Raw genomic sequence first — 17,074 nt, 5'->3', positions numbered from 1 at the left:
GGAAAGCGGAGACTCCTATGATGCTCAGGTCTCATCCTCAGCACTGTGGTCGGCATGGATTGACATTGCTTTATGGTAGCCAGTGGTGAAAACTTGTGGGCAACTTAACACAGTTTTCTCACCAACTGCTTTATGGGTAATAGATCACACCGTGATGGCAATGTTAACACTGAGAATAGTTGAGCAGCTACCCATAGCAACCAGATAACAGGTCTAACATCAGAATGTCTCTTATATGCAAGGACAGAGTATTACCTGCTTCTTTCCGTGCTGGTTTTTCAAACCGCCGATCTCCTCTGATGAGACAGAAAGAGACAAAGTCAGGAACTGAGAAAATCTTATATACAAGATGGGACCATGAGGAAATACACACATCAATGCATGCAAAACTGTAACATGACCAACCAGCTCTCCTGACTTATTTTAGGAAATAATAATTTTCACTTTGAAATAATTCTGGAAAAACTTTTGTGTTGTGCTGTTCTGTTATTCTTTCTGGAAACACAGACATATTCCTGCACACAGCAACCACAGTGTCGTGTCGGGACATACCCAGTTGCCTAGGCATCCATGCATTCCCATGAGGAATAACAGAGCAATGCATTCTGCACAATGCAGAATTTACACACAAGAAAAGCAGCAGCTTAAAAAGGTAACAATATTTTCCTATATAATACAAGTATTTATAAATCAGACAAGCTGAAGTGGAGGACAGTTTCTTCATAAACATTACCAATACCCTGCAATGACACTCACCTTTCTTCCCAGCTCTGTGACCTATGCATTTCACGGGCTCCTCGACCAAAGCCACTCTCTACTTCGTCAAAACTTCTTTGGTAAAATCCCCCTTCTCCTCTTCCTCTGCCTTTGAAACAAAACAGAAAACGAAGGGTTAGGTTATACAGTTTTATACAAAGTTTTCTATATTTTGAGACTCAAAAGTTAAAGAATCTGCAGTCTTTTATCAATTTACAAACACAATTCAAGCAAAGTGGGAAGGAGCTGGCTCTGACCGCAGCAGAGTTTAGACCTAAATCCTTGTGACCAGGGACTTGTAACATCTATTTTCTCGGTAAACAAAGCAAAAGACTTGTTGCTTGTTCAAAGTCTCAAGCATTTAGGTCCAACACATTTGGGGGTAGCTCCTCACCACTGTGTTAGAATAGTGTATCTAAACAATTTCAAACATGGTGTGTATGAAGGTGGCGCAGATTAAGCATGTGAACCAGAAAATATCCTGGCAAATAGGGGAAACTGATCCAAAAGCAGAAGCTTTTTAGAAGACAACTTTTGTACACATATGACAGTCTATGAGAGTGATGGTGAACCTTTTAGACACCAAGTGCCCAACCTACAATCAAAACCCACATATTTGGGCTGCCTGGGACTGCAAGTGGCCTTTAGTGCTGTCTGGCAAACCCTGCCCTGGGGTGCCCTACCCGTGCCATAGGTTCGCTACCACTGGTCTATGACATATTTCCTACACCGTGTGTGCTTAAAGGGCTTTCCCAGGAAACAAGTTAGGCACTATCCTATTGCTGATCGTGGGGGTCTTCGTGATGAGACCCTCATAGTTCCCCGAGTACAGGGGGGGTCCGTCGGCCCCTTGTCGCTCCCAAAGATAAGTGGAGCAGATGGCCGTGCATGTCCATTCTGCTCCGCTCATTTCGCGGATTGTCAATATGTCCGACGGAGGTACCTTGGACCCCATTAGACCCCCCGGTCTCGTGATCTGTGGGGATCTCATTACCAAGAACCCCACCAATCAGAAAGTATGGCACTATCCTGTGGATAAGGCCTAATTTGTTTCAGGGTAAAACTCCTCTAATGCACATAATGTACATTAATATACATAAAAATGTGTATATAACTAAAGTAGGCGACATTGATTGTGTGCATTTCATAGATTATGCCTAGAAGCGATTTCAGGAGACTGGAGGGGTAAGTAAACCAGTAAAACCCAGCTACTAGAAATGAGGGCACAAATCAGACATAGCAAGAAGCGTTCATATGGCGGATTGGCTTCCAATCCGGCAATAAGACTGAGTCGGGTGGCAGAACCTGAACGTGGACATCAAGTCCGCTCATCTCTACCAGCTAAATGATTTATACCCCTGGACTCCCTTTGATAAAGTCATTAAACACTTCTAAGGGCACCTTCAATAAGCGGTGTGCTTGCCCGGATCGGATCCCAGGGAAGCATAGGGATGGTAGGAGAAGGCGGGACAGGTGTGAGCTTCCATACATGTCAAATATTTTGTGGTGTGGCCACTCGGCTCTGTCCGAACAGCACCGTGAACCAAAGACTTATGGTAGCCGTGATCTGTGCGCAATTGTCTGTTAACAGAAGATTAAAAGTCCAGTGGAAACCATCAGATGTGTGCATAGTGCAATAAACTAGCAATGAGTCCAAGTTCTGTCTCAGAGAAAGACTTGGACAGCACTTGTAAGCGAAAATTGTAAATGGCCAAGAATATTAGACCAACAAGGGTGTAAAAATGATCGCCTTCTTCTCCAGACTACACTGGATGCCAAAATTTCTCCCTAAACTGCCCTACACCCCAGGATTTTACTAAATGGTTCGATGAAGATTTTTTTGCTGAAAATTCCTCATGTGTAAAAGTGAACCGTGTGGGATTGTCATGAGATCTAGAATAACCCGAGAGATCTACTATCCTGCGGGGTCCACTTCTATATTGAAATAAGCCAGAGTAATGACACGCAGTATCTCCTATTACTGCAGTTATCCGTACAGTGATTTATCACAAAGTTTCTTTGACAAAGTGGTATTACAAGTGCTAAATAAGAATTGATTTATGGAAAGAATGAAAGCAGTGTGCCATAAAATAACTGGCCCGCAGCAATCCTACAGGATTCATGAAAAATGTATGAATAGGCCAATTAAGACTGGTAATATTGAATGCCACAGACAATTACAGCACTAAAAAGTCTCTGTACTGCAAGCAGGGTAGTGCCAAAGTGAAAGAACTGGGCATCATAGACTAAACTAAGACTGTCTACAACCTCCACCAGCAACGCAGCCAGCTATGGCCTATAATAACTACTAGTTATAGATCATTATTTAGGCTATTAACCCCTCAACACTAACGCTATTAAGGATATAGGAAGAGGGCTCACATGGAGAGCCCTATTCATACAGGTATGGGGTTTGCGGCATATTGCAGCAAACACCTATTGCTAACAGTCGCGTTCGGTGCTAGCAATGATCGCAGTTGTTAACCCCTTGATTGAGTAATTAAAAGATGGAAGCACAAAGGCGCAACCATCTTAGTTGAGATCGCCGCTCCCCATGATCGGGGAGCGGCGATCAGTTGCCATGACAGGGACGGGTCTTTGTCAGACCCGAGGGTGCATGGTTTCTGAAGACTTGTTATAATGAACCTGTGACTCTATGTAATGAATCCTATGTAAAAACAGTATATGGTAGGAACGATCAGACCATCTAGGGTTAAAGTACCCCAAAGAGTCTAAAAAAAAAAAAAATGTATATATATAAAAAATTCTAATCACCCCCTTTCCCTAGAACTGATATCAAACTAAACAAACAGTGAAAATCAAAACATACGTTGGGTATCGCCGCATTACAAAATGCCCGATCTATGAAACTATAAAAACGATTTAATGCCGGCGGTGAACCACATAACAGAAAATAGCCCCCCCCCCCCCTCCCAAATGCCCAAAACGCGACTGTGACAGTTTAACATGATATAAAAAATTGAATAGAAGTGATCAAAAGGTCGCACAGTCCTAAAAATGGTAGCAATGAAAATGGTGGCTCATCTTGCAAAAATGACACCTAACACCGCTACGTACACCAAAGTATGAAAAAGTTATTAGGGTCAGAAGACGGTGAAACAATTTTTTTCGTACACATTGTTATAATTTGTGAACATGTATTAAAACAAAATAAAACCTATATATAGATTTGGTATCACTGTGATCGTCCTGAACCAAAGAATAAAGCAGAGGTGTTATTTGGAGCGCAGAGCCAAAGTCGTAAAAACTGAGCCCACTAGAAAGTTATGCAAATGCACCACATTTGGAATTTTTTTCCAGCCTCCCAGTACACGGCATGGAATAATAAATAACATCACTGAAGTAAAATTTGTTACGCAGAAAACAAGCTGCAAACTTACCTCGACCTCTGGAGGAACTCCGACCTCTAGGAGCCCCTACTACTGTTCCCCCTCCTCCACTACTGCCCCTCCCCATTAGGCGCAGCACTGCAGCACTGTTAACAGACATTGAGAAGTTTCTCTGTTGGAATAAACAAAACACAAAAACTTCATAATCATGGCATTATTGAGAAATTTTACCACACAAAAAAACTGGGAAAACCTATTGACTCAAGTATAAGCCTACGGTGGGAAATGCAGCCACTACTCAGGTTCCAGGATTATTAAATTATAGATTAGGGTAGAGGCAGCAAGAGGAATCTACCACCAGATCTACTTATGATAGCAACTGCCTCATAATAATTCAAAGGAGTTTGTAATGAAAATATTTAGATATACATGGGAGTAACATGGTTTGTGGTCATTATGTGACTTGTAGTGTATACAACACACTGAGCTTCAATGGAAATATTTAAGAGCAAAAAGCAGATTAGGATGAAGGGAGTAAGATGAGAACTAAAGTAAGTGGACAAGATACATTGGGGCAGATTTATCAAGCAGTCTGAAAGTCAGAATATTTCCAATTGCCCATGGCAACCAATCAGAGCTCAGCTTTCATTTCACCAGTGCTCATGAATATTTTAAAGGGGAGCTGTGATTGGTTGCCATGGGCAATTGGAAATATTCTGACTTTCAGACTGCTTGATAAATCTGCACCATTGCGTTTTATTCTCTCTCTACTGATTGATGCGAAGCTTGTTTAAAAGCTACTATACATTGTAGAGCTTCTAAATGAACAGAATAGCTGATAGAGAGATATAGATATACATACCGTATATACTCGAGTATAAGCCGACCCGAGTATAAGCCGAGACCCCCTAATTTTACCACCAAAAACTGGGAAAACCTATTGACTCGAGTATAAGCCGAGGGTGTAGTATACAGCCAGCCTGCCCCCTCATGTATACAGCCAGCCTGCCCCCTCATGTATGTTGAGCACATTTTAAAAAATAAACTTAATTCTCACCCCCGATCCTCTGCGGTGGCTCTCGATCCCCGGCAGCGTCTTCTGTCTTCTCTTGCCGGTGGAGGCGCATCCATGCGATCTCCCCGGCGGCACTCACTATGATGCGGCGGTGTCGCCGCTGATGACGTCACACCGCTGCATCATAGTAAGCGCCGGCGGGGAGATCGCATGGACACGACTCCGCCGGCAAAAGAAGAAAGAAGACAGCCGCAGCCGGGGATCGAGAGCCACCAACGAGTATCGGAAGTGAGTATCGCCGGAAGGTGAGAACCAAGTTTATTTATTTCATGTGCTGAACTTCGCAGCCGCCGCCGGGTATCGGGAGCCGCCGCCGGTGGATCCGGGCACCGGAGGGTGAGTATTAAAATTTATTTTTTTTAATTGACTCGTGTATTACCCGAAGTGAGGTTTTTCAGCACATTTTTTGTGCTGAAAAACTCGGCTTATACACGAGTATATACGGTACTTTTATGTGAAAGGATTGTCATGTATTGATCTTACACTCTACTCATTCTAGGCTTATGAGTCCAGATGGCAAAAAGGCTCTAAAACACAGAAGGACCACCTACTGGACTCTAGCATAGAATAAGGTGGAGACGAGTTTGGCTTCCACTCCACTGTATAAGAAGATCTGAATCTAAAATGTTGACTGCACTGAACACAACTTTCTATTGCAGCCTTAGATCTTGGACTAAGGACTGTCCCCGTGAGTACCAAAAATCTCTGGTTGGAAAGGTACTGCACCTTTTTTCCTAAATGTGGAGTGGATGAACGTAGAGGCGGAGGATTAATCAATTTTGTACTAACATTTACTGGTTATTTTTTTTGGATCTTTTTAACCTGTATCCTCCTTGCGCAGTTTTTTTTTCCATTCTTTTTTGCAAGTAAGGGTAAACTGAATATCGTTCTTCTAGCCTTAGATCTTACCTGTTCCTCCTCAGTAAACGGAACAAGTGCCAAAGGTAGTAGGGGCTCCTCTTTCAAAATAGGAAGAAACTCTTTGTCCAAAAGATCTGAAGGAACCTACGGCATAAAACATCAGAGTTAGCCTCGGCATTTCTACCTATACACTGTAAAAGCTTATCTCATCTCTACAGAACAGACTACAGCCACATAAATAACAATTACTAGTGCGGACGTGACAGATGGAAAAAGAAAATAAACTTATTTATCTTATTTCATAGATACAACGAGCAGCAAGGAGAGTCACAATCTCACACCTAGTTACAGACGGACCCCTCTGTACCCTGTGACCTCTGGTGTCTAATGAAGCTTTATTGATAATCCTTTTTCCCGTGACACCACAACATTTTGGAAATCCAATTGTCACAGGGACAAAAAAAAAAAAAAAATTATAAAAATAGACCAGCTCCGATTTGCTTACAAAATCAACTTAAAGGGCATCTACCATGAAGATGAAGGACTATATGCAAATGAGCCTGAGGGGCCCGAGGCCCATAGGTGTTAATAGAGCCTGGAGCCTATCAGGCCCCTTTGAATACAGTCCATCATCCTTGTGGTAGATGTCCTTTAAGTACAAACCTACAGAATCTTGTATGTACCCCGGGGCACTGTTTAAACTGAGCATGTTCCGATTTTACCTTCCAGAGTATTAATGCGACCTCTAGTGGCCAAAGCAGAGGAATTAATGAAACCAATGACTATAAAATAGTGTAAAACAGAAACTGATACTAACGTTTGGCAAGCTATCGGTTTTATTGTACCGAATTGTTAAAAAAAAACAAACCAAGAAAAAAAAAAACCTGATACTTTACTACTGTTATTTCTAAACATGGAAGCTACTGAACGGGAGTCTGAATGTAGATGTGAACCTGCTCTAGATCAGTGATGGCTAAGCGGTGACACGCAGAGACGATTCTGCCGATACTTAGCAAGCTTACACCCTGGGCATTATCTGATAGCAGCTACCAAAATCTCACCCCCAGCCAGTGTACCTACTACAGTTACCACTCATCAATACTGGCGGGTGGGGGGGGGGGGGTTATACGCTTTTACAAATGTTGAAGCACCAAAAAGGTTGGCCCTCCATGCACTAGATTGTCACCATAAATATAGTATATATGGCCATACCATAATAATCTACAATCCCAGACTAGATATTATACAGTGACTTCATCCACACATTGCTAAAAAAATGGATCACAGAGACATCAGTAACATGGGCAATGACACGACCTTCAGTGCAGGGCAATGTCGGGTAAATTCCTGTGGACCCGGTGTGACTGTTTTCCCTTCTCCTGCATGGGAGATTTAAAGGAATTTATCGGGTCCTGGATGTTTTGCGGTAGTATTTTTCCACTTTTAAATTTTGAAGAGTCACCAAAAAAAGCGAGGCTGAACCAAAACACAGCATTCCTCCTCGCACAAGGGAAAACTGTGTTAGTCACAATCGCAGCTGATCTGGGTTTTATTACCTCCAGTACCTTTGACCTAAATACAGATTAACAGAAAGCAAAATGGATGTGTTTGTACCATAAAAAGCAGAGGGATTAAAGGAAACCTACCATTTCAAATGGTAGGTGTAAGCTGTAAACACCGAGCACCAGCTCAGGGTGAGCTGGTGCCGGTGCTTAGTTTCGTTAGTGTTAAAACTGCGGTATCGCGGTTTTAACACTTTTTAAACTTTATAGCATAAACTGCTTCGGCGCTGCGCGCGCACGGAAATGCCGCAGGCGATGCGCGCGCACGGTCGCGCGCAGCGTCGAAGCAGCTTCGGCTATAAAGTTTAAAAAGTGTTAAAACCGCGATTCCGCGGTTTTAACACTAACGAAACTAAGCACCGGCACCAGCTCACCCTGAGCTGGTGCTCGGTGTTTACAGCTTACACCTACCATTTGAAATGGTAGGTTTCCTTTAAAGCCCCTTATTAATGGGTTTGTGAATGTTACAAGCTCACAAGGGTCTGAAGAATTCCATGTGTCACAAAAAAAAAGGTGGAACAATGTTGCAGAATGCAAGTAAAAATGCTACTGATGGTAAGGGAGACTAAATATGGGAGCATTTGGTAAAATATACCAGGCCGTCACTAATTTCTGTTCTTTAGGATACATGTATTGGGCCACAAACATTGGACCTGCGATCCGTTGTTTCTGACCTATGCAATATCGACTCACACACCAAAGACTACAATAGAGAGAGTCCGAGGAATAGGACCTGCTCCAAGTTTTCCCGTTCAGGCAGTCGGCTCCTACACAGGGTCCTTCTCATATCCAATGGGGGAGAGTTATCAGACTTCTCCCAATATGTTTAGCCAACTCTGGCGATACTTTTCATAGTGTAGAGTGGAGAGGTTTTATTATTTTATTGGGAAATATTAATATGCATTTCTATAAATTTATTTATATGTTATGCATGTGTGTTTTTACTTTATATCCCCCATGAGGTTCTGGGGAACATTTTCAGTTTTTTTTTTTAACTTGAATTTATTTCTTACGAGTTTTCCACTGTAAACGGGGAATCTATAAAAAGGGAAACAACCTGGGGGCAGATGTCTGGATCAGAGTTGTACTGGGTATAATCAGACCCGGCAGCTTTGGTTAACCTTTTCCAACCGGCTGATCACATGTTGGGCAGCACAGTGGCTTAGTGGTTAGGATTACAGCCTTGCAGCGCTGGGGTACTGGGTTCAAGTTCCAGGGTCAACATCTGCAAATAGTTTGTATGTTCGCTCCGTGTTTGCAAGGGTTTCCTCTGGGTTGTCTTCCGGTTTCCTCCCACACTCCAAAACATACTAGTAAATTGATTAGACTGTGAGCCCCATTAGGGACAGGAACTAATTTGGCAAGCTCTGTGCAGCGCTGAGTAATCTGTGTGCACAATATAAATAAAAGAATTCTTATTATTAAAGCCACTGACAATGGCAAAAGGAGTGACCCGCACATTTTGATTTCAAAAGTGGGTGGTCAGGGGTGAGTTTAGTGGGTAAATGTTATGAATTCCAAAATGAATTTAGCACTTAAAAGTGATAAGTGTCTGATCAATGGGGGTCCTAGCACTAGGACCCTCACTGATCAGAAGGATGAAAATCCTAGGTCTCCTATGTGAATGCAGCAATAGGACCAAAGGATACTGGACAAACATACAATTACTAGCGCCTGGACTCCCAGAGATCATACATTTATTGGCGATCCTTTTGATAAGAGTTTATGCTGTATGCATCTGCTGCATCAGTGATCCCGAGTGGATGCACAGGAACGTATGCTCGCCTAGGTAATCGGACAATCCGATTCATTCAGACTGAGCGCAGGATTTAACATTTAAATTATGTCGCAAGAACAAGCACTTACATACACCAGGAAGATGGTGAACTCCGGCGGACCTGATTGGGGAAGCGACACATGCAGGATATCTGGCGCACAGCGTTAGTGAATCGCGGCACAGTGCATTCAGGTCGGACAATGCACTTTCGGGGAACGCGCCAGGGACGGGTAAGTAAATGTGCCTTTTTGTGTTTATTCTTTTATATTTCAGTCTATGGGTGCATAACTTAAACACGAGAATCTGAAATGTGTGCAGATGCCCTTAGTCGTGCATGGTGCAGCTTCCATCAAAGTCACACAATACCTATCCAAAAAGTTGCATGGACACTAAAATTTTTAAATCTGCAGATGAAACTTCCACAATTCTAGTGCACATCAGAGGCTCTGCAAAAAGCATACAGGGTCACTTCATCAGTTTTGGAGAGCCAAAAACAAAGAACAGGCGCAAATGTATCCATTACACCTCAAATTATGACACCCAAATAATGAAAAAAAAAAAAAAAACTGATGATCTAATAAATATGCTGCAACAAGACATGTGTGTGAGAAGTAAGTAATCTGAATACATCACTAATCAGAAAGCTACTTCTAATTACCAACGTCTGGCTTACCTTATTGTCCTTTACATAAAGTGCTAGCATCTCTTCCCGGCCGTACCGATAGTCTGCAAGCTTATACTTTGGCAATGCTGGGGAGAGGGGAGGGGATATAACAGAGCCCCCGCTGGACAAAGCCCTAAGCCTGAAAGTAACAAATATACATGGATTATTACTATAAAGTCATCACTTTCAATACATGATCGTTATAATAATAATTGTATAAAGTTCAACTACTAAAATGATGCACCATCTAGTCACAAATGGAAACATGTGGAGAGGTAAGGATATAAAAGATCAGTTTTGACCAGAGATAGACCTTTATTAATTAGTCATATTACTCTCACTGTATTAGATATTTTTACAGCGCTGAAATTTGTCCCTGGCAAATATCTCTGGGCTGCTGAATAACAATGCTAGTCACAAGACACAGGTGACACAAGCAGATCACATCACGCACTTGTTGATGTAGGGAACAAAAGGAAACTCATCAAAAATCTGTGACTGTGGTAATCTTATTATATTATTATCCATGGCCTCCTTCATTCTAACGTTTGAAGTTATGCTAATGAGCCTGATAGGCCATGGGTGTGTTATGGGAGCACCTTCATGTTGCAGATTTACAGGTTGTTACATTCTGAAGGAGCACTTCCCCCCTCCCTTTGTGTGCTCAAACAGTCTGAAGCTACAGCACAGAGAGAATCTGTAACATACCCATAGCCCTTGGGCTCATTAGCATAAGTTTGAAAGCCGATTTTAGAAGGAAGGCGCAAATGATGCCTGGATCTATGAGAAAGTGTCCCTGGTTTATGTTTTATTTTTTTGATAGATGGGGTAGATTTCCTTAAACCCCTCTAAGTTCCATAACATATCTATATGTTGTAGGGCCATTAAGGAGGTATGAAGAGGGCTCATGGGCTGAACCCTATTCATACAGACCAGGTGTTTGCTGCATAATGCACCCAACACCCAGCAGTAACACCCTCAATCAGTGCTGGCACCAATTGCAGGTCCTAACCATTTAAATCCCCTTCCTACGTGGGGGCCACCATCTTGGTATGGTTGTTATTCCATGTGATGTCATTGTGGAACAACGATCAGTTGCCATGACATCCTCCAGTTTGTACGAGACTCCATTGTCATTTTTTATTAGATCTGTTACAATGGGACGTTGGCACATCAGTAAATACTGATATACTGCAATACAACTATACAGGTTATGGAAAATAGGGTATGTAATATTTTGTACAAAAGGCTATCATTTTGAAGTCTTTTAAAACATGAAACTTCTATAAACTTTAATCTCTGATCGTACAGACCCAAAGAATAAAATAATAAAATTCAGAGCAGGGAATATTAAAGGACACCGTTTACCAGCTTATTCCATCTAATTCTCAGTACCTTTTTACCTTTCCAATCTGCTATGTGCCTTCTCCCATCGCCACTACATAAAGTGTTATTTTCGTCTGAAGAATTCATATGCAAATTAGGTAGATGATGTCATCCACGCTATGCAGAAGAGGTCCGGTGTATTCATGAGGCTGCAGTATGGACACTGCTACCCTTGAAAGCCGCCCCTTCAGTGTATGAAGGAGTGGGTGTGCCCAGAGAGCCTGGGGAACAGAATACCAGCAACCTAATGATGTTCTCACCTACTTCATTTGCATAGAGAATCTCGGAGGAAAAAATATGGAATTAGACTTACCGGTAATTCGGTTTCCACTAGTGACCATGACGGCCCCCACCTGGAGGATGCTCCTATATCCTGTAGGGACAGGAAGCGCAAGAGATTAAAAGCTCCTCCCTAGCACCCAACACCAGTGTCTACCAAAGTACCACCCGGAAGGATGCAAGTGCAAGGAATTTCACATAGAACCATCTCCAAGAAGGAAGAAAGGGAGGGAAATAATGGGGGGCCGTCATGGTCACTAGTGGAAACCGAATTACCGGTAAGTCTAATTCCATATTTCCACCACGTTCCATGACGGCCCCCACCTGGAGACTTACCAGATTACCCCATTATTTGGGAGGGACCACCGCCTGCAGGATTTTCCTGCCGAATGCCAGGTCCTCCTGGGAGGCAATATCCAACCGATAGTGCTTTGCAAATGTCGAGGAACTTGACCACGTTGCTGCTCGGCATATTTGGTCCAGAGATGCACCCCTTTTTTCGGCCCAGGATGTCGCCATGGCCCTAGTGGAATGGGCTTTAATATCCCCCGGAAGGGAAGTGTTTGTGGTCTTGTAGCAGAGAGATATAGTGGATTTTATCCATCTGGCTAAGGTTGCCTTTGAGGCTTTCAACCCTCTATTCTTTCCCCCAAAGTTAACTAGTAAACTGGAATCTTTACACCACTCTTTTGTTGCTTCTAAGTAAAAGAGAACACATCTCCTAACATCTAAGGTTTGCCACTTCCTTTCCCGTTCAGATTTAGGATTAGCACAGAAGGAGGGAAGAATAATTTCCTGTTTACGGTGGAATTCGGACACAACTTTAGGAAGGAAGAGGGGATCTAGTTTGAGAATTATTTTGTCATCTAAGATATTTAAAAAGGGTTCTCTGCGAGAGAGGGCCTGGATTTCACCCAATCTACGTGCTGTGGTAATTGCTATCAGGAAGATAGTTTTAAATGTGAGGATTTTTATGTTTGCAGAATCCAGAGGCTCAAAGGGGGGCTCTGTGAGAATATTCAGGACCAGAGAGAGATCCCAAGAAGGGACTGGGTTGTGTATACGTGGTTTAATACGGGAACAGCCCTTAATGAATCTCCTGATCCATCTGTGATCTGCTAAGGGAAAGTCAAAATATATACTTAAAGCCGAAATCTGGACCTTAAGGGTGCTTGGTTTAAGACCTAGAGAAAACCCAGCCTGTAAGAAATCTAAAATTTGGCCTAAGTTTGGATTTTCTGGAGAAGGAGGATAATCCCCACACCAAGTACAGAATTTTTTCCAGATCTTGGCATAAATAGCGTTAGTCACTGGTTTCCTGCTTGCTTGAATAGTGTCGATCACTCCGGTAGAAAGGCCTTTGGTCATTAGGTATGCCCTCTCAGGATCCAGGCCGTAAGCTTTAGATGTCGCACGTCCTGATGAAACAGTGGACCCTGTAGAAGAAGATCCTGACGATAAGGAAGATGAACAGGATTATCTATAGCTAGTTCCTGAATAACCGGGAACCAACTTCTTTTTGGCCAGAATGGAGCAATAAGGATTAATAATGCCCGTTCTGATCTTAGTTTCTGCAGGATTTTGGGAATTAGGGGTATGGGAGGGAAGGCATAGACTAACCCCGACCCCCATGTATGACTGAAGGCATCTAACCCCGTAGGAGAGCCCCTATGGTCTAAAGAAAAGTATTTAGGGGATTTATTATTTAGATAGGTTGCGAAAAGATCTAAGGTTGGGGTCCCCCAGATATGACAGATTTCCCCGAAAGTTTGTGGGTTTAAAGACCATTCATGAGGATCTAATGTAACCCGGCTTAAGAAGTCTGCTTCTATATTTTCTGTACCTTTGAGATGGATAGCTGAGAGGGATAGAAAGTGTGTTTCTGCCCACCTAAAAATTTGATGTGATAACTCAGACAAAGATTTAGACTTTGTGCCCCCTTGCCTGCGCAAATAAGCTACTGTAGTAGTGTTATCAGAGAGGATTCTTATGTGTTGATTTTTTATATGCAAGTGGCCCTTTTTGAATGTTTCTAGGACTGCCTTTAACTCCCGAAAGTTTGAGGACCTAGAACAAGTCTGGCTGTCCCACTGACCCTGAAAATAGTGGCCTGCCAACGCAGCTCCCCAACCTGACAGGCTTGCGTCTGTTTGAATTGTTAAGATTGGGTTTGGATTCCACCAAACTCCCTTCTTTAAGTTTATGGGACTCTTCCACCAGGATAGTGAATGTTTGACTAAAAGGGGAATCTTTACCTTGTGGTCTAGATGTAGAGGGTTTTTGTCCCACACCCGGATAGTCCAAGCCTGCATAGTCCTTGTGTGGTTTTGAGCCCAAGACACGCACTGGATACAGGACGTCAGAAGGCCCAGAAGACTCAGAGCTGCTCGAATGCTGCACGACTCTTTCCTCTGGAAGAGACTTATGTTTTCCTTTATTTTTTGGATCTTTTCTAACGGTAGAAAAGAACTCTGCTTCACGGAATCTAGTTTTACCCCTAGAAATTTTTTCACCATCTCTGGTTTTAAATCTGATTTTTTCCTGTTTATGACCCAACCTAAGTCCTGGAGGAGACCTATGACTAACTGAAGGTGGGTCTTTAGGTCTGATTTGGTCTTTGCAACTAGAAGAAGGTCGTCTAGGTAAGGAACTATAATTATGCCCTTCAATCTTAGGTGGGCCACTACCTCTGCCATAATTTTTGTAAAGATACGGGGTGCCGAAGAGATCCCGAATGGTAGGGCTTTGAACTGAAAATGAAGTATTTTTCCCCCCGGGGAACGAACTGTGAATCTTAGGTATTTTTGGTGATCCTGGCAAATAGGGACGTGATAGTACGCGTCTTTTAGATCGATCGTACAAAGAAAATAATTTTTTCCTATCAAGGGGGTCGCTGACTTTATCGACTCCATCTTGAAGTGTTTGTACTTTATAAATTTGTTTAGTTTTTTTAGATTTATAATTAGACGGTAAGACCCATTGGGTTTTTTTATCAAAAAAAGAGGGGAATAAAATCCTTCCCCTTTTTCTATCTCCTGGACTGGAACAATCACATCCATCTGAAGCAATTGTTGGATGTTGGTCCAGAGATGGAGAGTTTGACTTTCTGGCAGATTTGGGTTCTGAAAATGTTGTGGGGGAATATGGAGAAATTCTACCCTGTAACCTGACTGGATGGTCTGGAGAATCCAAGGGTTTTGGCAGATTTTTTCCCATTCGGGCCTGAAATGGGAAAGTCTCCCCCCCACCTGTTCGTCATTGTTTCCTCTGCTTGTGGTCGGGGTTAGAGAAAAACCCTCGACCTGCGCCTCCTTTTGTGTAGCTCCATCTACCTGTCTTTCCTTTGCCCCTAAAGGGAGGTTTCTCTTCCCTGGAGGAACGAAAGGGAAAGGGAAAGGAAGGTTTTTTAGGGGGAATTCTATTAATCGGAAACCCCTTTTTTCTGTCTGCAGCATTTTCTAGTATAGAGTCTAATTCGCTGCCAAACAAAAATTCACCTTGGAATGGGATACCGCAGAGCATAGACTTAGATTTCGTATCCCCACCCCACTGTTTTAGCCAGAGAGATCTCCGGACAGAATTGGTCAAGGCCGCCTCTTTGGCCGAAAACCTTAAAGCCTCAGCAGAAGCATCTGCTAAAAAGGCTGTGGCAGATTTGAGGAGGGGTAAAGACTCTATAATGGAATCCCTAGAGGTTTTATTTACCAGGTGTGATTCCAATTCTGACAACCAGAAATATAAAGTCCTGGCGACAGAAGTGGAGGCAATGTTGGTCTTAATATTTAAAGAAGACGTCTCCCAAGCCCTTTTAAGTAAAGCATCAGATTTACGGTCAAGGGGGTCTTTTAATTGGGCACTATCTTCAAATGGGAGATCCGTCTTTTTTACTACTTTAGCCACCTGAATGTCGACTTTAGGTATTTCCTCCCATAAAGTATTGTCCTCAAATTGTAATCTATTTCGGAATTCTTTGGGGATAGAAATTCTTTTTTCTGGCTCCTTCCATTCTGATAACACTAAGTCTTTTAGTGTGTCAATTACAGGAAAGAAACTTTTCTTTCTGTATTTGAGTCCCCCAAAGAGATCACTCTGTACAGAGGTTGGTTCAGACACATCCTCTATTTCTAGTGTGTTTCTCAAGGCTTTTAATAAGCTGTCTAGATCCTCGGACGCAAACAAATACTTTGTGTGCCCCTGATCTTTTGAATGTCCCCCCTCTAGACTTTCTTCCGGTCTATCATCTAAAGAACAGGAAGGGAAATCTGAGTCTTGATCAGAAGAGGAAGACTGAACGTATCTAGGTTTTTTCCTAGGTGGTTCGGGTAAATGAGCAGCAATAGAGGAAGAAACTTCTTCCTTTATTGCGGACCTTATTTCGTCCATTAATGACGACCTTTCCTCTTTTAAAATTTTGGTCAGACAATCTGAACACAGGCTTTTCCTATAGTCCTCTGGTAATTTAGAACTACATAAGCCACATCTTTTAGAGGGTTTTTTAAGGGGTTTATCTCTCTCTCTCTGTTCTTTCTCTTTAGGTTCTTTCTGCTCTTTCCCCTAAGAGAAGCATACATGATAACAGTTAATAACAGGTATGAAATGTATGGTGAGAGAGAAGAGGACAGCCCAGGGCTTGTACTTACGGGTACCAGGACCTGGAACAGGTTGGATGCGTCATCAGCCATTTTGCTGGAAGCACCAGAGCCACCGACTAGGTTTTACCTCCAGGAACGCTTAAATTTGATTTTTTCCCGCGTTCTGGAGAGGCTCGTCCCTCCTCCCCCTTCCGGTTCAAACCGGAAGCGATCGGGCTCCTGGACTGCGCATGCGTCCACGGAGCCGACTTTCGGGTCCGCCCCCAATGACGCGACCCTGTCGCTCTGACGTGTACACCGGAAGTCGCGTCTGCGGCCGACTTCCGGTACGCGGCCATTCCGGACCACGCACACCAGCAGCACGTGCGCGCGCGCACGACAACACCTACCGGAGCCGGAATCCCTCACCGCCGAGGACCGATGCCCCTCACACACCGGTCCTCCAGCAGAGAAAAGGGCCCCGGCACAGGTACCGCTGCATGTCCCCCCCGCAACCACCCAGCATTGGTCTCCCGGGACCGTTGGTTGGGCTGGCAGAACGGGGGGCGGGGAGGAGGTATATTTTGGCGTTCCCCCCACTCGGTTGTGAGGCGGAACCCATTAAAGTAAAAAAGTAAAAAAGTAAAAAAGTAAAAGTAAAAAGTAAAAAGAAACTCGTGTCTCCCTAGGGAGACTCTCTTGCATCCTATATCCCGAAGGGACAGGAAGACACTGGTGTTGGGTGCTAGGGAGGAGCTTTTAATCTCTTGCGCTTCCTGTCCCTACAGGATAT

General features: G+C 43.2%; 2 protein-coding genes across 4 annotated transcripts in view; both read right to left on the bottom strand.

Annotated features, from left to right (window-relative positions):
• Positions 1-17,074, bottom strand: part of GIGYF2 (GRB10 interacting GYF protein 2) — a 75,881-nt gene that overhangs the window by 44,134 nt on the left and 14,673 nt on the right. For all 3 annotated transcript variants that reach the window (XM_072143262.1, XM_072143263.1, XM_072143264.1), the window contains exons 3-7: positions 10,055-10,184; positions 6,091-6,186; positions 4,158-4,278; positions 757-865; positions 256-296 (exon numbers count right to left, since the gene is read on the bottom strand). In XM_072143262.1, coding sequence (XP_071999363.1) covers positions 256-296; positions 757-865; positions 4,158-4,278; positions 6,091-6,186; positions 10,055-10,184 — 497 coding nt within the window. The remainder of the gene's footprint in view (positions 1-255; positions 297-756; positions 866-4,157; positions 4,279-6,090; positions 6,187-10,054; positions 10,185-17,074) is intronic.
• LOC140122425 (uncharacterized) lies at positions 11,785-15,286 on the bottom strand. The gene is made up of 2 exons (XM_072143265.1): positions 13,966-15,286; positions 11,785-13,146 (listed from the first exon to the last, which is right to left on the bottom strand). The coding sequence occupies exons 1-2, from the start codon at positions 14,924-14,926 to the stop codon at positions 12,059-12,061; spliced, it is 2,049 nt and encodes a 682-aa protein (XP_071999366.1). The 5' UTR covers positions 14,927-15,286; the 3' UTR covers positions 11,785-12,058.

The sequence above is a fragment of the Engystomops pustulosus genome, chromosome 3 (assembly GCF_040894005.1).
Source record: "Engystomops pustulosus chromosome 3, aEngPut4.maternal, whole genome shotgun sequence".
In the NCBI taxonomy this organism is placed as follows: Eukaryota; Metazoa; Chordata; class Amphibia; order Anura; family Leptodactylidae; genus Engystomops; species Engystomops pustulosus.
Note: the sequence above shows the minus strand (reverse complement) of the source record. Positions and strands in the feature narration are given on the sequence as shown.

Bases quoted from the DNA above. Each gene is read 5' to 3' on its own strand.
- LOC140122425 (XM_072143265.1), bottom strand. From the start codon at position 14,926: ATGGGAAAAAATCTGCCAAAACCCTTGGATTCTCCAGACCATCCAGTC. The intron at 13,147-13,965 runs GTAAAGATTCCC...CTTCTTCTACAG, and splicing joins CTCTACATCTAGACCACAAG to GGTCCACTGTTTCATCAGGA.